Consider the following 23236-nt stretch of genomic DNA (forward strand, 5'->3'; position numbering starts at 1 on the left):
ATAATATAAAATAGATTCTTTTTCAGGGAGAATTTTTTTTCATAAATTGTAAGAGCACACAATTGCATATGAATAATTACCATATTTTTTGGAGTATAAGACACATTTTTCCCTCAAAAAAGAGGCTGAAAATCTGGGTGCATCTTATACATGGAATACAGCATTTTTTGCCTCCTGAAACCCCGCTCCCTTCACCAAAATGGCTGTGCATAGCCTTTAGGAGGCTTTCGAGTGCGCCTGGGAGCTGGGGAGGGCAGAAATGACAAAAAATGGGCCATTTTTTACTCATTTTTGCCCCCACCCCAGCACTCTACAAGCCTCCTAAAGGCTATTCTTGGGAGGTCTGCAGAGTGCAAAACCTTTTTTTAATTTGCCTCTTCAAATCTTGGTGTGTCTTATACTCCGGTGTGTCTCATACTCTAAAAAATACGGTATTTAAAAATACATTCTTTAAAAAATTAAGGTTATTTGTAAAATTGTTACATTAATGCATTACCCAGAACAGTAAAGTATTTATAAATGCAACTAATGTACATGAATGTTAGAAACTGTGAGCTACTTTATGTTTTCTTAGTTCATTTCACACTCACAGTTTACATTGGCACCACCAGTACCTAACAATAACATTTTGGGGTATGTAGTATATGTCTTATCTTGTATCCTTTTCACCATCAGAGGCCTTCAGGAAAGGACTTTGCAGCTGAAAAACGAGTGGGTGGGTGGGGTCTTATCTAGGGATTACTTTTGGGGGAGTAGGGTTTATATTGGGTGCACATGCAAAAATCAAGCTATTGCTGATTTTCAGGATAGGTCCAATTTTCAGGGAAACATGGTAATTGTTTGACTCTTGAGATGTTTTGGGAGTGGGTAGATAATACATGCCATATTCAGAGCTAATCAGCATCTGAACAGTCCTCCTTCAGTACCAGATAGAGCCCACTTGGGGTTTTGGCACATGGTTGTTTGGGCCTTTTAGTTGATAAGACAGGACAATTTTGACCTTGGAACAGATTGTACCTAGGTGCTTAGGTTAGGAGAGGAGATCCGCAGTTGTTGGTATTTTGTTTTTGTGAATGTGAATATTGTTTTTGTGAGTGTGGTTATTATTTTATTCCTGGTGCACGGGTTGAATGTTGTGGTTTTCATCTTTTAATCCATATAGCCCAAAGTCATATGTGTGCAAAGTGTAGCAATATAAATCAAACAAAAGAATGAATGAATAAATAAATAATGTTCAAAATATCCCCAATGTGACTAATGAGGACAATATAACAATAGCAATAGCACTTAGACTTATACACCACTTTACAGTGCTTTACAGCCCTCTCTAAGCGGTTTACAGAGTCAGCATATTGGCCCCAACAATCTGGGTCCTCATTTTACCGACCTCGGAAAGATGGAAGGCTGAGTCAACCTTGAGCCTTCAGCAGAAATAGCCTGCAGTACTGCACTCTAACCATTGCACCACCATGGGTCTTATAGTAGGTCACTCAGAACAAATCAGGACAACATATACAGTAATTATATGGTTAGACTGTATTTTCTACATAAAGGCTTGAGTTTTACAGATCCTAAGTAAGGAAAGGATTTTAATTATGGTAGAGATAGGCCAATTTGGCTTTATCAGAAATGTTTTCATACTTTCAACTCTCACACTTTCAATGCCTCTTGGTACCTTAGCAGAGTCAGTGATGTTATCCCAATATGGAGAAGGAAATTCAAGCTTTCCAATTAAGATCTGATCAAAAAGATCCTCTTGAATGTTATTCTCACTGTGGATCAAAACCAAGCAGGAAAAAGATTACCATGACGGTCATTATATTGTTCATTATAAAAGCAAAATTACAAGATTAACTTGACCTGCAATACTATGTCCTAATTCCAATATTTATATGAGCTCAATTTAGTTTGAGAATAAATACAATCACTATTGCTTTCTTTGTACATTATTTGCTTAAGGAAGCTTTAATAATATTTCTACTATTACCTCCAGATATTTCTCATAGTGGAATATTGCATTTCTGATACAATGACAAGTATATAAAATAGCAAAATATAAGGAATTAACCATGTATATCTATGACAACTTCAAAATTAACACTATTGAATATAAGTTGCACTTATCTATGGGAAAATCAAGTCTGCTTAAAATGTAATTTTACATATTCCTTCTTTTACCAATGGCACTTTTTCATTATAGGAGATAAACTAAAATCACCAGTTACCCCAAATTTTGGAAAACCGGGTGAGTGTTAGGACATCTCCTTAAATAGAATATTTATCAATTAAAATCAGAGCATCGTGGGTAAATGGCAAATGCAACACTTTTCATGCGTTATTGATTCAACATACCTACGAAATGGTGGAAACCCACATAAGAGAATGTATGTAATGACACCTGCAGCCCAAATGTCCACTTTTAAGCCATAACTACAAAAAAAGTTTGGGAAAGTTGAAATTTAAATATATTACATAGTGCACACCAAAATATATTGAATGTAGTATCAGCATTTTAAAGATATCACCATTTAATATTGGTGCATAATTAATTTGCCAATCTAATAAGCAATTGAATGCAATTTTTATAATATATATATATATGTGTGTGTTGCAACCCCTGGCATGCCCAAATACATACCTATTTCCCTGGCTCAACTGATAAGGAGGAGAGCCTGTGGCTTAGTGGCTAATACATCTGCCTAATATGCAATACAGCCCAGGTTCGAATCCCAGTAAGGGTATGGCTAGCTGATGAGAGCTAAATAGCTTGAAATAGATCTATACTAGTCTCTCTTTATTTATTTATCAGCATAAATACACACACACACACACACAAAATATATATTTTCCCCTAAGTATCTCTAATATTTACATAACCTTGTTTTCCTTCCATTGATATTCCTATTGCTGCATATCTTGTTTACATTGTGTAGTCATTTAATTATGCAGTTTTACTTATTCAGTTTCCAAATGGTATTCAATTGCCCTACACACATGCACACACTCACACACACGCATGCACACACACATCCCCCAACAGTTATTTTGAGTTTTGTGTTTTAAGCTTTTCAAATTCAATGAAATTTCTAAATATGCCACTTTGTTTTGGTAGTTCTTTGAACTATGCTGCTTATTTGAAACTACTGAAACCAATTAGGTATTTTGACCATATTAAGGAATGAGTTTTGAATGACTTCATATTTTTAAATTAAAGTTTAAAGCTTAGGATCAGGGTTTCAACTGAACACTTTTTACTTTTTAGCATACATGCCTTTACTAAAATAAATATTTATTATTGAAGGAAGGGTATAATCTGGGATTATTTTTAATATTCGTCCCATGCTATATATAATTGATCTATTTTGCACTTCTTTCTACTTGTATCTATCAGAAACTGAAAAAGTTCTCTTCAGTAAGTAAGCTGCAAATTTAAGATTATATCTAACAAACCTCTAATTTGATAAGATGCATTTTGCAACAGGTTTTAGACAAGTTCTTAGAATAAATTTAAAATATTAACAATACCTGTTTAGACAGCTAGGAACAGATCACATTTAGTTTTTTTTTAAAAAAATAGCATTAATATTATTTATGGGCTAAGAACACCAGAACTCTATTTTAAAATGAATTTTCACCCTGTTTCTGCAATGATTTCTGGAGCCACATAGGTTGGTGTGCCACAGACTGTATAAAGAGGTCCTTCAACTACAGTGGCTAATCCAAAATCTCCTAGCTTCAAGGACTTTGTACCATCTGGATATTCACAGACCTGAGAGGAGGGAGAAAAGATCATAAATCATATTGTGTAATTTGATAGGAACACTATCTAATAACATGGTTAGGCAATCTAGGATACTAAGCATGTATTAAACTAGAACTACTTAGAAATAGGCTGACAAATAGTTGTTCACTCTCTTCTTAGGCAGCATACATTTTATTGATTACACTAGTCTAGGAATTACACTTCCTAAGATCTATAACTATGATAACACAACAGTTTAGTACAATATTTGAGGCACAAGGAACCGGAATGACACTATGAGCTGATCAAAGTTACTTCTTTATTTGTTGCAGGCCTATTTATAGGAACCTTGCCAGATTAACTTCATTGCCTTGGGAACAGAGCCTTAACAGATTCTGGAAGAGTAATATCTACATCGCGTCTTGCAGTGCAAGGATTCTAAACTCAGGCCCCTTTTCACACCTCCCCTCATCTTAGCTGGAGATTAACACCACATATAAAAACAAGCCAAATGACACTACAGAAAATCCGAACTATGTAGCATTTTGCCCAAAATTCTGCCTAAAGAAAAGGTTCTATATTTTTATGACTAAACTAGATCTAGCTACAAAGATTGAATCTGCAAATTATATCTAATTTTATGTGTTGCTGTTTTCAAAGCAACTAATATTGATTAAATAATACTGATTACAAAACTAGTTTGTCAGCCCTCTGAGGGAGACCAGATCAGGAAATTTACTCCAAAGAAAAATTGTAATTATACTTAATTTAGATATTCTATGGTCACAGAAAGTCTAATTATATTTTATCTCATTTATACCAACAAAATCAAGGAACAGGTGAATTTCTTCCTAAAGCTATTTACTTTACCGGGGCTTAAGGAATGCTTCTCCCTTTTTTGTTTATATAATGGTTTTTGAATATTAGCCTCAAAGCAATATCTGAGTCTTAAACACACACACACACACACTCTTATATATTTACTTTTTCCAATATAAAGTTTTACTATATTACTTTTTCCAATATAAATTAAGGGGAAAAATCAATTCTATAGCTTTGTAGGCAAATCTTTTTTTCAGTTTTTGATTTTTAAAGATTGATCATAAACCATAATAAATATTGATTTGTTGAATCATTCTTTTGCTTCATTATCCTTCGTGCCCATAAACCCACAAAATATATTCCACATAGTAATTGAAATGTTGCAATTCTATAAATCCAGCAGATGGCAGCACATAGCTGCTTTTAGGTCATGTAAAACAACATGGGGGGGGGAGGGAGAGAGAAAGAGAGAGAGAAACAGAAACATTAAAAAGGACAAATCAAAGGAAAATCTTTATCAAGATGTATTCCTCCAAACATGAGTAGAGAATGACTTAAAACAAGTGAGGCTGTAAAAAATAATTTTTTTAAATCAAACTCCTTGTGTTCTCAATAATATACCTATGGGCAATGTTCAGTAAAGCATAAAGTGCACATAAGGTGCCAAATATGTTGAGTTATCATTGCCTTATAATATTTCTAAAGTCACAAGAACTTAGATGTTATTTTAAATCAGTAGTTTGCTAAAACATTATTAAAAATTTTTTGAGGAGGAATCCCCTTCTATGAATCTAAAACTTCTATTATGATTTCTATTGTTAACAGCAGGGGTAATATTTCCATTGATTTAAGATGCTCTGTGAGAATGACTGGGCTATGCTCACAGCCTAACTCTGTAAAGAAATTGCTGCTTAATACTCCTTGCATGCATTCTTAAAATAATATACAGAAAATAAGAAATGTACCAAAAGATTCTCAGGTTTGATGTCTCTGTGGACAATACTGAGACCATGAAGATATTTCAGTGCACTGGCTAGATTGTAGACCATTGCACTTCCATCACGCTCTGTGTACTTTGTTGAAGATGTAATAGCATCAAAAAGATCTCCTCCCTGTAAATAAAAATGCAGATGAAAATCAAAGAATTTATATACAAAACTGTAAGTTATACAAACTATAATTATAAGTTCCTTTCCACATTGTGAAAAGGAAATAGAAAAAAGTGAAACAATTGATATTATTAATTTTTAGTGACAGTTTAATTTAAGAGTTACAGTTACATGAAGAGTTTATTTAGAAAGATAATACTTTGTATTGATAGTTCCATATGGAATGATGTAGATAAAATAACAATAACAATAAAACACTATGTATCTATCTATGTATCAATCTATGTATCTATCTATGTATGTATGTATCTATCTATCTATCTATCTATCTATCTATCTATCTATCTATCATCTATCTATATCTATCTATCTATCTATCTATCTATCTATCTATCTATCTATCTATCTATCTATCTATCTATCTATCTATCTATCTATCTATCTATCTATCTATCTATCAGTCCCATAGAAATTACTGAGATTAGTTCGCATAGCTGATTATTATTTTCACTCCAAACTGAACCTGAATGGACAGGATTGTTTCAGATGGTACATAAGTTACATCTTGTGGTGATCCAGTGGTGGGTTTCAAATTTTTTTACAACCTATTCTGTAGGTGTGGGGAGCAAGCGCGAGGGGGCAGGTGGGAATGAGCATTCCGGTTCTGTCCCACCGGACCAAGGGGTTCTAAAACATACGCTCAATTTCTCCAACCCCTTCTGGCTAACCGGTGAGAAGTGGGAGCAACCCACCCCTACAGTGATCTTAGTCCTGCCTCTGACAGACTGGACCTTTGTACAGCCCCACCTGTCTTCCAGGGTGGGAACTGGGAGTTTGATCCATGCTTGTTTCTGGGTGGGGGAGATGAGAGGAATAATTAAATAATTAAATAAAGAATAATTGAGTGATGATTAATTAATTAGAGTGATGGTTGGGAGTTGATGGCATGGTGTTCAATTATGATGCCATACTTGTATACATATTGATTATGCTCCTAACAGAGCATGTGGATAAGATGGTAGAAGTTATGGTATTATAATAATACTTTTATGTTATGATGTTAATGTGTATACTGAACAAGCCTGTATCTGCTTCATTTTTACAATTTTATTAGTTACTTTAATGTTTAGAACAGAGATCACATATGAATGGCGGTGTCACATGACCTATCAGAACATTTTCCCCTTCACTAAATTGGGCATGGGTATGGCCAGCATGTGACACATCCAGCCCGCGGACCGGGAGTTTGACAGCCCTGGTCTAGAAGATTCAACAACCCATTATGATACTGGATATATGTAACAAGATGAATTGGCTATAAAATAGTTTTAAACTATTAAAAACTATTAAAAATCTAAGTTTACAGTTACTTTTATAATGTGGGTACCTCCCATATATAGTGTATGGATTTCAATTGCCAGAATTTCTCATCGTATATAACCGGAATGCAAGAATTCTTAAGTATAGAATGATTACTTGAGAACTATCTATTTTCATATATGAAAATATATGGACAAACTGAGATTTTTAGAATAGAAAGCAAGAATTTCTGCTACACATATCAAGAAATATGGCAACCTAATATTAAAATACAAAAATTCAAGAAAAAGCTATGAGGTTTCACGTTGAGCCTGATATTTGTATTTTGATCAGAATTTATTCCTGCAGTATTTTGTATGCTTGGATAGAACATCAAGTTACTGTGTAAAAGCAAAATATTGCACAATCACATATGTCCAATTTTAAAAGCAATTTTGGTTTTGCATAATATTCAGCAGCTATGAACTATTGTGGAGTGTGAAAAAGAAAATTCATGGTATGTTCGTATATAGCTAATAAATTTCCTGTTCAATAACAATTTGAAATATTTTCAGATCTCTGAAACGCTCAACAATGTATTATGCAATAATGGTAAAAAAATAAACCTAAAACCTCACCTTGACCAATTCCATCACCAAATATAGCTCCTTCGCAGTGTCCATTTCCTCTACTAGCATAATAATATTTGGATGTTTCACTCGGCGTAGAATTGACACTTCATTTTCAATCAAGTGCTCCTATATATTGTTAGAAAAAAAGAGGAGGAAAGCATTTTTTTTAAACTAATATAATTTGAAGAATTAAGTGAGAAGCAGCAACCTAGAGTGACCTTTCCAGTGTTCATCTCAATACTTGATCATGTGGCTATCTATCTACAAAACAATAAACTGGAATTGGAAAACCCTTTACTAATAATAGTTTCAAAATATACTAATTAAAGTTAATTTAGTATGAAAACTAATCACTGATCAGTAATTTACTTGGTGTTTTCAATTGCAAGTAGCCAACTAGGTGCATTCCTATAGCTGTTTATTTAAAGTATCAGAATTGTGATCCTCAGCACAGTACAAGCATTCTGTTTTCATGCACTTCATGCATTTGTGAATAAGACTGTGGGAAGTACATGTGAATAGTTTATGAGCAAGGAGCAATAGTAGTATTTGAAAAGTCCAGTGCTATTTTTGTAATCATCATAAAGATAAGTTGATTTATGTTCAAATCTGACCATTTCATTAACTGTTACCCTAATGCTTTAGTTATTAGAAACCCATGTGTTAAGTGTGAATATTCTGTGAATAAGTGGTACATCACACATCGCTTTAACAAGTCGCACCTTTGTTAACCATTATATGAGAGCATCAACAGTCTTTCTGGAACAAACATATGTCTGCTCCAAAGAAATACGTGCTGAATGGGAAAAAATGCAATATATGAATGACAATAAGGTTGGAACTCAGTAAATGGCCTAATGGGGAAAGGGTGGAACTCACACTAAAGTTGGAATAAAGGCTACATTGATATAACTCAACTCACAATTAATATATTGAAAGAAATAACAGAAATAACAGAAATTACATGTGGTATGTAATAAATGCAACTGGGATTCAAGTGTACTCTTTCATTATACTGAAAGGAACAAGAGTTTTGATAATAAACTTGCTGTGGAATTTTGCTACAAGTGAAGAGGGAGACATATTTTGTGGGCAGAACATACATAAAGCTAATTAAGCAGTTGCTGAGTATCTTTCTTTGAATCGGCTGGTAAGACATTGGGAGAACACATAGCCCTTTTGTTGCAGCTAAATCAGACCCTTATGGAACAGTAAATCAAAGATGATCCCACTACAATTTCTAGTAAAACTTGTACAGAACTTCAGAAACTTAGTTATTGTAAATCCAAGCTCACAAATCTATAGACCAAGGGTGTCAAACTTGATTTCATTGATGGCCGCATCAGGGTTGTGTTTGACCTTGGGGGGGCGGGGGGGGGTAGGGTGGGCATGGCCAGCTTGACATCACTCCTGTTGGGGGTGCCTGTGGTGGCCCGAGCATTCTACCAGTGAAAACAGGCTCCTGAGCTCAGTTTTTGCTGGCAGAAGCACCGCGGGCTGGTTCTTCGCTGTTTCCAGGGCGGCCCCATGGGCAGATCTAAGTACCCCATGGGCCGGATCCAGCCCCTGGACCTTGAATTTGACACTTCTGCTATAGGCTGATACAAAAACAAGAACTGGAGTCAGTCACAGCCATCAAAAACCTCTCTAGCAAAAATAATACTTGAAACATGTATTTTTCCCTATTGTTTACAAAATATCTAGTAAAGTACTAATCTGTCAGGTCCTACTCACACAAAATGCAATCAAATATTATTCTGATCATTGTATTCTGAAACTGGATACTTTCTGCAACCCCTGCAATTATAACAGTTAGAAGATTTCCTTATCCTGTAATTTATTCTACACATTCAACTGGGTCTCTAATTGTTCTGGTACCAGGATTTTAAACAAAATATAACCACCTTAATTTTTTAAAATAAAATTAAAGATTTAGGGGAATGGCTCAATATTACTTTTTAAAAAAATGTTCAATATCCAGTTCAATAATTTACAACTTGGACTATTTTTATGAAATTTCCCCAAGGATAGTTTTTTTTGAAAATGCATGTGCTGTTATAGCTTTATATAAAGAACATTTTATCCGGAAGGTGTAAATGCTGTTCCGAGAAAAAATATTTTCCAACAGAAGTGGTAAATGATGACTTAAAATAATTTAATATTCTGGTAATATCTGGTATGATACAGAAATTCAGTATTTCTTCTTTACCTTTCCACAACATTTTCCTTTGTCAATAATCTTCAGGGCAAATTCCTTTCTGGTGGATCTGCAAAGAACAAAAGGAGGAGAGAAGAGTGCTTAAATAATTCTTTTGTTTGAGTACACACTGTGAAAATATCTTCGTTCAAAGGAACATATTTCAAAATGAAGATAGAACCACTTCTGCTTTTTTCTCTCAGTAAGTCATCTCTGCTGTTGCCTTGACTACAAAAACCAGAGTTTCTGTTATCCTTTAATTTACTGAGATATAAAACTTCACGTTGTGTCCAGATTTATGGCCAGGTACTCCATATTTTTTCACTCTACTTTAATAAACGTACAGCCTTTTCATTCTATAACAATATTTACAGATTTGTCAGGGAATAAAGAATAAGATGGATACTTTCTTTGAAATCCATTACATCAGCTACTCATTCCACATCCATATCATTAAAGGACAAGTCATATTAGAAATATTTCTTAGCCATTTTACCAGCATCTATTGAATTAGGCAATTCAGAGAAATCCTGTTTTGAGAAGTCATCTGTCTTAATTATAAATACAATACTGTAACAATGAATCGTAATTTAAATCTATGTTGAAGCTATAAGTTTAAGAAGTGTTTAATGTAGCATTATTTAGGATTCCACCAGACAATTTTGATAACCATATTTCCCAGCGGAAACTATAAAGGTAATAATTTTTACTCTTGGTTTATTAAAAAACAACATGCCCTGAAAATAGATATACAGCAGTTTCATTATTGAAAGTCCAGTTTTGTGACAGCACAACAAAACCGTGAAATGGGCATAACTATTTACTGCTGTGTAATATTGGAATAATCCATGGAAGTATAACACACCTTTCTATGACAGCAGATTATTGTGGCCAGTGAACAAAAAGAAACATCAAGAATAAGAATAAATAAATAGTAATAAGAATAGTAATAAACATTCTTTTACTTGGGCATGTAGGCTATCAAATCTTGCTATACAAGCATAACACCAGAACTGCACATATTGAAAATGGTTGGTTCAGTAGAAGTATAACACTGGTATAAAAGCACAGCTGTGTCGGCCAGGTTGTCATAGTTACAACTGCAGCCAGCAGAGAATGAAAGGGAGAAAAAAGACAATAATATCGTAAGAGAAAGTAGGCTGGATTGTATGAGGGATATACGTACAAGTGTAAGAAATTTGAGCAAATAGCACTGTTTTTTAAACTTCTGCTTAAGAGCTATGCCTATGCACATTTCCTCAGATGCCATGATAAATCTTTCTACAAACATCTTGCACTAAGAAAAGCGCATTAATTTCATTTTTCTCATGAAAGTATCTTGTATTGACAAACAATTCCCTTTCTTTGCAAAGTGATGTCACTTGATTTAATTACATTGAAAAATTGCCATAACCATTTAAAATTAATAGTATTGCTACCTTGTACAAATATTCCTAGGCAAGGGTAATTACAGTTGATTCTGAAATTTAGCAGTCTAAAAGAACAACATACAGTGAACCCATTTTGTTTGCCCCAGTATAATATCATGCTAAAAAAAAGAATCATTTTTATCCCTAAGTCTTTTTAAATTTCTGTTATCAGCAATACAAGGATAAGCACTTGGCATAAGGAAGGCAAACGCATTCCAGATATGATGCCTGCAACTTTTCTATCCCTCCCCATTCAACATCTCTACATAAAAATAAATATTCAAATAATTGCCATGACTACAAAATTAGTGATGTGTTCTAACTATTTTTTTTTCTAACCAAAAAATTAGAAGCAGTTCAGAAAAGGAGCTGTGCTATCAAGAAATACAAATAAGGTCCCACGATAACCAATGAAAGCAACTGAAAACATGTCAACCCTGTCTATTGTTGCCTATGCTTCCAACTTACTATTTTTCCAGTTATTACCAGTAATATGTACATTGGACACACATTTAAAAAGATAAATGTCAACCTTTCCTATTTTTACAAAAATTATTCGGCGTATGTCATATCATATGGACTTGCAATATATATTAACATTTCACCTAGATTAAAAAAACCAATAAAATATGAATGTTAAAAAGCCTATATAAACATAAGAACATCGACACTGACATCCCCTGAAGTCCACTGAAGAGGTTAACTAGCCTGGTAATGAAAGATTCAAAAGCCAACCCATAAGCTTGGAGAATGACTCTTCACCCTCAATGTTAAAAAGCTGTATAATCAGATACCAAGGTCTAGGCCATATAACCACTGAATCGCAGCATCATTTATATGAAAAAAATCAGGTATTGGACCAATATATACCCTTAGCTTACAACCAGTCATGATGAAATCTACAGCTTGATGCGGGACCCCGCAGTCACACTGAGAGGAGGACACTATCCCCCATTTATACAGTGAATCCCAGCAGATGTCGTGCAAGTGCAAATCCTATTCAGGATTGTCCATTGCTGGCATGGTAGTTCACAACCTGATACCTGGGGTCATTTATGTATCTTCCTCTGTTCGGACGTTCAGCAACCCATTTGACCTTCTTTTGGGAATCCATGTTAAAGTTATTGAGCAGATGTTGTGCAAGTGCCAGTGAGGGCTTCCTGGATTTGAGCCTTGTTTTTAAACAAAGTTACCTTTGTGGTTTCCACTAAAATCTCTAGTTTCCACTACTCTCTTGTGGACTTCATTATCAAACAAATACTTGACAATTACAAAAGGAAAAAGAATGGTGTTGTTGGCCTATCTTTGCTAATAAAGCTACTGATGCACTGAATATCCTCATTGTTCTTACCACTGATCCCTTAGATGATTGATTTGATTCAATTTCCGTAGCCTACCATTTCAATCAAGTGACTCTATTCAAGCAATGTTTTCCCCAGCCTTTCTAACAATGAGATTGAACAACAAAAAGTGAACAACTAGAAACATGAAACTGCATAGAATTATCAAAAGTATAAAATGTGTAGTTTGATTAATACTGAAAATTTAAAGTTTCTAGGGCTAATAAAACTGTTTCAAAGTTTCCTACTAATCATTGCATTAGTATAGAAGACGATCCATTATTCTAATGGGTATTATAGGTAAATAGATAATTTTGATAGTTATCATCAGATGCCAATAGGTACGAAGAGAATATTATAATGGAAATTTCAAGTTTTCAAACAGGTGCCAGAAAAGAGAAAGGGCCCTTAAAGTTCTTCTTGGAATTATAATAATTTGCCTATATAATCTTACTGTTCATTCTAAAGTAGCAATAAAATAGTGACATATCTAGGCAATATCCTTGCTCACCGTTCTATGCATTCCTTTACCACTGCAAAATTACCATCACCAATCACTTTTCCCACTTTGTACTTTTCAAGAATGGTGGCTGTCTCAGAGTACTTGTTTCCATTTATACCTTCAAGATACAAAACAGTAAATGTTAGAGAAAATGCAAACAAATGCTATAAAATATACGTTAAAAAATCCAAATAAAATTCAAAATGGAAGAAATTTTTTAAATAAGGGTCATCAAAATATGTTTCTATGCCTCATTTTCTCAAAGACTCTTCTACAGGAAATGACTGTAGATTTGAATGAAATAGTGTATCAAAACAATGGGGTCTCTCCAGTTTTTCCCCAATAGCTTTACTAAGATTTTAAATAAGACATATAAAAACAAAAACTAATAGCTAGAAGACAAAGAAGAAACAAAGACAGGAAAGATAAAGCCAAGAGTGCAGAAAAAAAAGGAAACAATGAAAATGTAAAGGAGTAGCTTCTGATTTTCTTTTGCAGCATTTATTATTTTTAAATGTAGATTAACCTCTTACTCTATATTTTTTCTATATACTATTTTTTTAAATCATCAAACCCATATATTGTAATTTCATTCTTTTCTGTTTCACGCAAAAAGTTGATAAGTGGTTTCCAGGCAGTATTAAACTTAGTTAATATATTTTCTTTGATCAAAGATGTTCTAAGATGAAAGAGATTGTGTTGCTTTGCTTTGCTCAGATTTACAGCCCCTTCACATTTGCAAAGGCCACAAGGGGCTTCTTCTGCACATGTGAAGCAGCTGCACCAAAGTTACTTCCGTTCTTGCTAAAGAAATGTTATCTTAGAGTTCTGTAGCATGACTTGCTAAAATCCTGAAGCCTATGCAACTGGAGAAATCTGTGAGGATATTCCCACATCACAAAAGCCAGAGAAGGCTATGTGACCCACAGCCTTTTTAAATAATTATGCCTTCCAGCTTGTAATGAGAGAAATTGCCCTTTGCTGTCCTGCCGTTTGTATTTTAGGATATTATCAATCTTCTCACTGAAGCTGGAGTATTCTCCAGCCCTTCCTAAAGCCAGGAGTACCTCCTTAGAAACTGTTGGCTTTGCAAACTACAGAGGTAACAGCTAAAACAGGACTGTCAAACTTTCATCATCACAGCGTCATCATGTGACATATCGAGAATTTTTTCCCCTTCGTTAAACCGGGCATGGGCATGGCCAGTGCATGATGCACCCGGCCCGTCGGACGGGAGTTTAACACCCCTGAGCGAAAAGAAAGTTTGAAGACAACAGAAGTGTTTCATTGCAACAAATAAAGAGAATTAAGTTACTTTTAGGGGACATTTTAACTAAATTGCCTTGCTCAATCTTGTTTTCTAATGTATTCCAAATAGAACCAGGTTGGTGCAGTGGTTAAGGCAACCAGGAGAGGAGATTCTAGTTCTGTCTCAGGCTTGAAGCAAGCTAGATAATCTTGGGCTACTCGCTCTCTCTCAGTCCTAGGACAAGCCAAGGACAAGCTACTTCTGAAATCTTGTCAAGAGGACTGCAGGGATTTGTTTAGGCAGTCGCCAGGAGTCAACACTGACTCAAAAACACATGTACACACGCGCACACACAAACACACAAACATAAACACACAGAGATTTAATTTGCATGCTGTGATTCTCTTGTAGTCTTCATTAATTCAAAGCCCTTCTGAAGTGCTAGGAATAAAAATACAGTATATCTGAACATTCCCTGGGGTGGAAAGGGATGTTGTAATGCAGTACAAAGACTAAACATTCAAAATAAATTTAAATGTTTGCTAAGAACATATGGATTTTATTTTACAAAAGTGGAAATATATCCCAATTCAGTCTTTGCCTAACTTTGCTGAATGTTACCGTTTCCCTGAAAAGAAGACCTCCCCGAATAAACCCAATCCAGCTTTTGAGCGCATGCGCTAAAATAAGCCCTCCCCTGAAAATAAGCCCTCCCCAAAAATATTGCAACACAACAGCAGCCATGAGATGACCACGCTCGCCACCTCCTGCACCTCAAAAATAATAAGACCTCCCCGAAAATAAGGCCACGTGCTTTAAAAGAAAATAGGACCCTGGTAGTATTATACCTACTTGTTGTATTTTATTGAATAGAAACAATAAAGAATCATTTTCATATTTACATGAACATTTATTTACTTTAAAGGAACTACAAAGTAATAAAAAGCCAATTTTTTATACACTTAATAAAGTATATAAGTAAGTGTCTCATGCAAAAACTTATATATGGTACAGGACACAATTTTAGCCTCCAAATAACTTTTTCTTTGACCACCCACTTGCCATATTTATTCTTTTTATAGTCTCTGTGTGAGAAAGAGTGCGTGTGTGTGTGTGCATACATATAAGGTAATTTATTTATTTATTTATTTATCAAATTTGTATGGTCAACCACCTCAAAGTAAGGTGAAACAGCATACAATAAACAGAAAAAAAATGTAGAAAAATAAAAACCACATTAAAAAATCAATCCTATAAATCAGAAAAACAAAACCTAGGCACAGAGAATCCACCTGAGCAATGTACCCATCTAAGCATGTCTCTGGCTCCTCGAGAGCACCAGGCCTGATAACATAACCGGATCTTATGGGCCTTCTAGAATATCAAAAGAATAGAGGTAATCTAATTTGGGGAAAAGAATGTTTCATAAGGTAGGCACCACGGTAGAGAAGTCATGTATCAAGGAACCCACCTTGAACCCACTTTAAGAACCCACTAAGTGTTAAGCAATAGCACTTAGACTTATATACCGCTTTACAGTTATTTACAGAGTCAGCATATTGCCCACAACAATCTGTGTCCTCATTTTATTGACCTCGGAAGGATGAAAGGTTGAGTCAACCTTCAGCCGGTAAGATGCAGATCCATAGCTGATGGTACCTTCTTTGCCAGATTTAATGGGGCACGCCTAATATAATCAGGGAGAGGCAGTCCTCAGATAGCCCAAACCCATGCCATTAGGTATGACCTCTACACTAATGAGTAAAAACAGGTGATCTCTAATAGGAAGACTCTAATTACAGATGGTGCCATCCATCTGCAATTTATATATAAATCAGATTATAATTACATTTAATTAAAGTTAGACAACAACATAAAAAAAATTCTATATTATAGTAAAACTTACGTGGATGTTTATTTTAAGAAATGACCTGAAATTACCACTAACATGTCCAATTGGATTCTTACCTTCAGGACTCAGGGAAGGAGATATTTCAGGCACACCATTTACATTAGAAGAAGATTCACAAGAAGGGAGAATCTGTCAGTAGATAAAATAACTAATGCTATGGCAATAACATACATCAAAATCATACTGCAAAACAAATTGAAATATTTAATATATATTAAATATTTAATAACTGTTATTTAATATTTCTGAACTATAGTTTCAGTCATCCATCATACATCAAATAAGATTTTACTGGCATTCTCTAACAGTCTTTGTATCTGTTAATACATGAGTCTAACTTAGTTTCTTAGGTAAAGGTAAAGGTTCCCCTCGCACATAAGTGCTAGTCGTTCCTGACTCTAGGGGGCCGTGCTCATCTCCATTTCAAAACCGAAGAGCCAAAGATGTCTCCGTGGTCATGTGGCTGGCAAGACTAAATGCCAAAGGAACACGGAACGCTGTTACCTTCCCACCAGAGATGGTTCCTATTTTTTCTACTTGCATTTTTATGTTTTCGAGCACACTCCGTTACGTAGTGCTAGAGAATTGAACCACCAAACTACCGACCTTTCTGAACAACAAGCTTAGCATCTTAGCCACTGAGCCATTGCATCCCTTATTTGGATCAGATAAATTCGTTACATGCATACTGTCGATTGTAGGTGGCAATCCCATTTTTCTCTTAAAGCATCATCATATATATTTTTAGCAACAACCATATTTAATCCTTTAGACTTCTTGAGCAGGTAACACTGAAAATCAGTGGGACTTTAAAAAAACTCATTAATGAACCTAAATTTCACTTATTGCAATGGGTCCATTTTGAGTATTTCTGGACCCAAACAATAACCTATATTTTTACTATATGATTTTAACCGAAAAGAAACAAAAATAGAAAAGACTAATAGAATTAAAGACTTGGAAAGAAAACTAGTCTAAATGAAAGTTGGATATCGGTCTAGTTTGGTTATAGCCAATGAAATCAATTGATCATGCCAGCTGTTGAACTGCTCTTACTGTAAGGGATTAATATTCAAATTGGAATCTGTTTTAGGTTTTAAATCTAAAACCTAATAATAAATTTAAATTTAATAATAATTTCTGATTATGGTATTCCAATATTCTAAATGTAAATGAATATTTTTATGAAACAGGTGAAATTACATAAAACATACCTTGAGTCCCCGAAAACTTCCAGGACTTGTTGGTGAAGAACTAGATGATTTTGCTGATTTAGGAGTAGAAATCTGGCTGCTGGGGGCTCCACTGACTTATAAAAAAGAAGAGAAATGAACATGTTAATCAGTAACGTAAAAGTTAGAGTTATAGTAAAGAGGTGATGGTTTCATTTTATCTATGTTAACTGTCTGGTGATACACAGTATGAGAATTATAATAAGTTCAACAAGATATGCTTATCAAAGAGCTGTTAAATCCCGTTCCTAATGTTGGGGTGAGGGGGAGGTTCCCAAATAATTCTTATTTTTTTTGTTTCCAATGGTTCAACCTCCCTCCCACCCCCCGAGAATTTTCTTTTCCTTGGATATCCTTAAGACTTGATGAGAAAGTCTTCCTTGGTATGTCAATTCAAGCATCAGCACAACCTTTTCCAGACTGGTATCCTTCTTTTTACAGGTAGTCTTCAATTTACAACAATTCATTTGGTGACCAAAGTTACAATAGCACTGAAAAAAAAGTGACTTATGGCCATTTTTTCATAGATATGACCCTGATAGCATCTACAGGAACATCTGAACAAAATTCAGATGCTTGGCAACTGGTTCATACTTATGACCATTCTGGTGTCCCAATGTCATGGGGTTTTCTTTTGCGACCTTTTGACAAGCAAAGCCAATGAGGAAGGAAGATTCACTTAACAATCAGGTACTAATATATCAACTGCAGTGATTAACTTAACAACTGAGGCAAAAAATATTATAAAATGAGACAAAACTCACTTAACAAATGTCTCTGTATATTTTGACCACAGTTCCCACATTTCTCAAGTAGCAAACTGGGAAAGTTGCTGTTAAAGAGTTTTCTCCTATATTGTACTGGGAACAGTTGATAGTATCTTGTCTATCAGTTTTGCTTATTGACTTGATAGTTCTAATTGTTTCACTATCAGATGTTTTATCAGTACATCCTTCTGAAGAAAACCCAATGGATTACTGCATGGACTAATCCTTGAAGATGGTTCAGAAATTGTAGCTGGCCTCAAATAGTGCACCTGCTAGGTGAGTGTCACAGGTGCTACATTACTCCTGTAGCAATAACTATGAGGTTCAATGTGTTTACAAGACTAAGACCCAAGTTATATACAGGAGTATCTATCCTTTAAATCTGACCTCCACATCTTGTGTTTTCAATGGAACATCTTTTGCAGGTCCAACCACTGATTATAGTCTCCTTCAAATTAAACCTGATTGCTGAGACAATGTAAAAAGTCAATTTTGTTTTCTTGAGATCTATATCGTGGAACAAATGCCAAGTCAGATCTGTCCTTACTACAATTTGGGTGGGCGAGGAGGAGGGTTAAAACCTGTCTTAACCAAGTCTTTTAGATTTGTTACGTTTTTGTTTTACCCTTCATATACTTTTGTGGTAGTAAGTCAAAGAGATTCATGCTTCTTTAAAACACACATTTTTACAATGTCCTATAGTTACTAAATTTTGATAGACAATAGCGGTATATGAATTTTATGAAGCTTAAAAAAAGCTAAAGTTTTCAAAGGATAACATTCTCTTGAACTGCATACCTAGCACATGGAATTTCACAACTGGACAACATAAATGGATTCTCTGTGCCCTTATGGCTAAAAAAACCAACATCGCAACATTGGAAAGATAAATGTATGGCCTCTTCACTTTACAGATAGAAAACCTGATAACATTTGCCATCTTTGAGTGGATTGCCACCAAATCAGTGGTGGGATTCAAATAATTTAACAACCGGTTCTCTGTCCTAATGATTTTTTCCAAAAGCCAGTTCACCAAACTGCTCAGAAACTTAACAACCGATTCTCCGGAAGTGGTGCGAACTGGCTGAATCCCACCACTGCTACAGATGTAAGCTTTGTATGAATAAGTATAATGAAATCTAGAATTAATCTACACAAAGGATAGTAGAAGATAAGGTTATATAACTTTATTAGAAATTATATGTGTAGTTGAATATTATCAGCCAAATTTTACATTAGACATTTTTTATTTTTTTCCATTCTATATTTCACGTTCTTAATGCACTTCTTTGAAAATGTATGTCTTTGCATTATAATTACCTTTATATTTTGCTTTTGGGTGTGGATGCCATACACATTTGTGAATAAAACAAATGCACAAATAATACATCCTTTATTAAATGGACTTTCTAAGCTTTTTTGTAATGCTTCATCAGACTCTAACATGTACCAACAGTAGCTTATTTATAAGGTGTCTGAACATAGCAACCACACTCCCAACGATATAATTTATGCTTTAGTGTTGTCATGATTTCCCAGAGAGAAGAAAATGCTTTTGGAGCCATACTGTTTTCAACCATAGTTCAGTTGCTTTTTTTAATGAGTCTGTCAACTAGATATTTAGTTTCCATGGAAATCTTTGTAACAATTTACACATTTGAATTCTGTAAAGAATATCTATAATGGGCAGCAGAACATTCATTTAACAGGTGCTTTGTGAAATATCTGCAAGGATGAATATGCCAAATGAGATTTAAAATAAATAAAAAATACATACACAAATAAAAGTCTTTAATATTTACAACCAACATGCATACAGAGAATCTAGCCTTCTTCCTCTGAACTAACTGCATTACATTTCCCAATGATTAAGAATAGGTTTCCCTGCCTTGGCATTTTTCAGATCTGTACACAACACACAGAATACTCAGACAGAATGTGAAGAGGTAACTGGGAATTTGGAGAGCTACCGTCTACCCACACCTAGAAAATTCATTTTATTTTTAGACCACATTTGCAAGTGTCTATATCTTCCTCTGAGTGCCTCTATGTTTATCAAGCAAGTTGCAGACTATACAAGTTCTCTGAATCTATTGGGTACACAAAATAAAACAGCAAGTAGTTTACTCTCCTTGCATTTACAAAGAACCAGAATTGAATTTTTAACTTTTGTAATCATCAATCAGTTTTAGGAGTCTGGAACAGAGCCAGCTGGCCATGTTCAATAGCACGACTCCAAACATCATAAAATATAAATTGTCAAAAGGAAAATCTTCTGAAAAGCATCCTTACAATTGGCTTCAAACAAGTGCGAGTGATGAATCCACACAATATGAAAGCCATATTGCAATGGAAGACAAGGGAAAAACAATCAGAGAATTGTCAGAAACCAAAACAACCACCACCACCACCACAAAAGACACTAATATGCATGACAAATATTTTTTCCTTCTTATTTGAAGTATAAAGTTTTGATATTGTTCTGAAAGTTACTTATCTACAATATTCAAAACATTGAATCTTAGCACTCCATGGGGAAACCAGAATGAGAACTAATGTCTTGTAAGTGAAGAAGAAAGTGGCCACTAGCACCTTTCACAAGTCTATTTACAAAACTATACTGTATACTGTATTTACAAAACTCTATTTATAAACCTATACTGTAAGCAAAACAGTTAATTCAGCTGCATTTATCAAGACCTTGGAAGCCACTATGGTTACTAATATCAACTGATATACAAATCACTAAAACTAATTAACATGATTTTAATTTCTGGAACACTTTTCTACATAAGCAAATTATAAAATATGCTTTACTTCATTATTTTTTTTAAAAAAAATGTCGTTGTAACTGAATGCCTCCAACCTCAAATTTAGTTATATGTTGGGTTAACATATCTTTCTTTAATAGTGATTATCAACTTAAATGATATCTTAATAAATCAGTTATCTAATATAATGTTAATATCACATATGTGATTATTTCCCAAGGTGTTACAGAAAAGGAAAGTCCATTAAGTCTTAGTTTTGCTAATCATAACATGTGTAATATAAAGATAAGGGAGTAGATCAACAGACAGAAAAAGTAAAATAGAAATGTAGGAGACAAGATGGTGATATGAAGCCATAGCATGAATGGCTCACCTGGGGATTTTGCTGAAGAGCATGTACTGGAGTACTGGCCACCCCTCTTTACTGTACTCATTCAATTGATAAAAAAGAAAAAGAAGAAAGGTTATTCATAGGCAAGAAGAGAAAACGATAGAGAGAGAAGAGGAAAATTCAACTATTTGTTTTCTAGCAAAGATATGATAAAACTTAAATATATTATCACAGATACCACTTAAACTAACATAAAAACTCATTGTGTTTCAAACCTGAATTATTTCAAGCTGAAAGCAGTTGATTATAACAGAAACTTTCAAGCATTTTTAAAGCGCTTCAAGCATAACCGTGTTGTGGGAAAGGTGAGGAAGTCGGTTTGAGATTAAGTTAAAACCATGAATTTAGCAGAGCATACATACTTTCTGAGGAATAAATTTAATTACTGTCTGTTTAATTTTAGTGCCATACAATACTGAGGCTACGTGAAGCACATTACATTATTTATCACCTTGGTCCTTACACTTGGACAGCAGTGTACATATGATACTTTTGATATTTGTCTTGCTTATTACCTGAGAACTGCCCTGAGTTCAGCCACCAAATTTTTAAAGCAAACTGTAATGATAGTCTTGTGTTTACATTTCCCACAAATTCTAACGTTGAGAAGCTGTTGCCCAGCATTGTTCTTCACAACTACATTCCAAGTCAAAATGTCTGTAAGTACATTGATTATCTGAACCTAATTCAGTGTTGAAGACTGGTTAGGACAAAATCACCCATAGTTGCCCAAATTGGTGACTTCTTTCAGAAAAGAGGCAGAGAAAGTGTGACTGTTGACCTACTTCATTTCATCAGGATTTGACCATCATTTCCAGTTGGTGACTAGAGACTTGCTGTATAATGGTCACTCTCTTACTTGAAGGAACAATCTTAAATACTATTTTGTACCCTAACAGGATACATATCCTGGCAGTTCTGTTGTACAAAGCACATTTTTGCTTTATATGAAACTACTGGAGTTGGTTATTATAGGTTCTGCAGCTGGATATTGCCATTATGGATATTTATTCATTATATTTTATGTTAAATGAATTATGATGGTTTAGCATCCAAAACAGTATGACTTACCCAAAACAATCAAAACAATTCATAAATAAACTATAATATTACTATTAAAATAAAAACCTCATAATCATAGTAATTACTAAGTGTTCTGGATGACAAAAATTTTGGGGGGACAGCTTAGTTTTAGTAGCTTTTTTGAAAGTCAGAATGGGTTTGTGTGTGCCCTCAGGATTTCTGTTTAGCAGGGGGAAATTCCAGAAAATTAGTGTCATAACAGAAAAGAACAGATTTCTTCCTCTTCGTTGAATGTCCAGTGAGAAGAAACTTTCAGTATACATACCTGGTATACTGGATATGGCACTTAGTTTGAAGCAAATAGTTCTATAGCTACCTGGATTCAAAACCACGTAAGACACCTGTTTGGTGTTCTGTGTGATATGCAATGGCTCTTTGCTTGCCAAAAGGCACTCTGCACCATCTGCATCTTCTCAGCAGTGTTTGAAGGCCACCCTATCTAGAGCACATTGCGGTAATCTGTGTAGAAGAGGCCAGTAATGTGAGTTCTACCTAGAAATGTTTATTTCTCCAGGAATGGTCAAAACTGGCACAACGACTCACTCTAATTATAACTTCCCCCTGCCTATATTTCTTCTATCCACATCCTCCAGGCCTCAGGTCAAGACTTCTACTGTATACCAAGGTACAGATGGATAATAATGATAATTGCATAAAATCACAAAAATATAAAGCCCTGCATATAGAAGTAGAATGACTATGGCAAAACAAAGGTAGTACCAATTCTAATAGGTGCTCTGTGTGCAATTCTAAAACAT

The 23236-nt window shown here is 34.6% G+C and overlaps 1 protein-coding gene across 5 annotated transcripts in view; it reads right to left on the minus strand.

The window, feature by feature from the left end:
• The window catches only part of DCLK2 (doublecortin like kinase 2), a 104536-nt gene that overhangs the window by 53847 nt on the left and 27453 nt on the right, over positions 1-23236 (minus strand). For 4 of the 5 annotated variants that reach the window (XR_014175891.1, XR_014175892.1, XR_014175893.1 and 1 more), the window contains exons 5-14: positions 21378-21428; positions 17449-17543; positions 16291-16363; positions 13083-13191; positions 9814-9871; positions 7611-7730; positions 5530-5676; positions 3636-3769; positions 2353-2430; positions 1676-1772 (exon numbers count right to left, since the gene is read on the minus strand). Coding sequence is in view for 2 of the 5 variants with exons in the window: in XM_081959510.1 (XP_081815636.1) it covers positions 1676-1772; positions 2353-2430; positions 3636-3769; positions 5530-5676; positions 7611-7730; positions 9814-9871; positions 13083-13191; positions 16291-16363; positions 17449-17543; positions 21378-21428 (962 nt within the window). In the remaining 3 variants the exon portion in view is untranslated. The remainder of the gene's footprint in view (positions 1-1675; positions 1773-2352; positions 2431-3635; positions 3770-5529; positions 5677-7610; positions 7731-9813; positions 9872-13082; positions 13192-16290; positions 16364-17448; positions 17544-21377; positions 21429-23236) is intronic. The other variant, XM_081959511.1, reaches the window with a different exon arrangement.

This window comes from Natrix helvetica, assembly GCF_964273705.1.
Source record: "Natrix helvetica genome assembly, chromosome: 7".
Taxonomy (NCBI): domain Eukaryota; kingdom Metazoa; phylum Chordata; class Lepidosauria; order Squamata; family Natricidae; genus Natrix; species Natrix helvetica.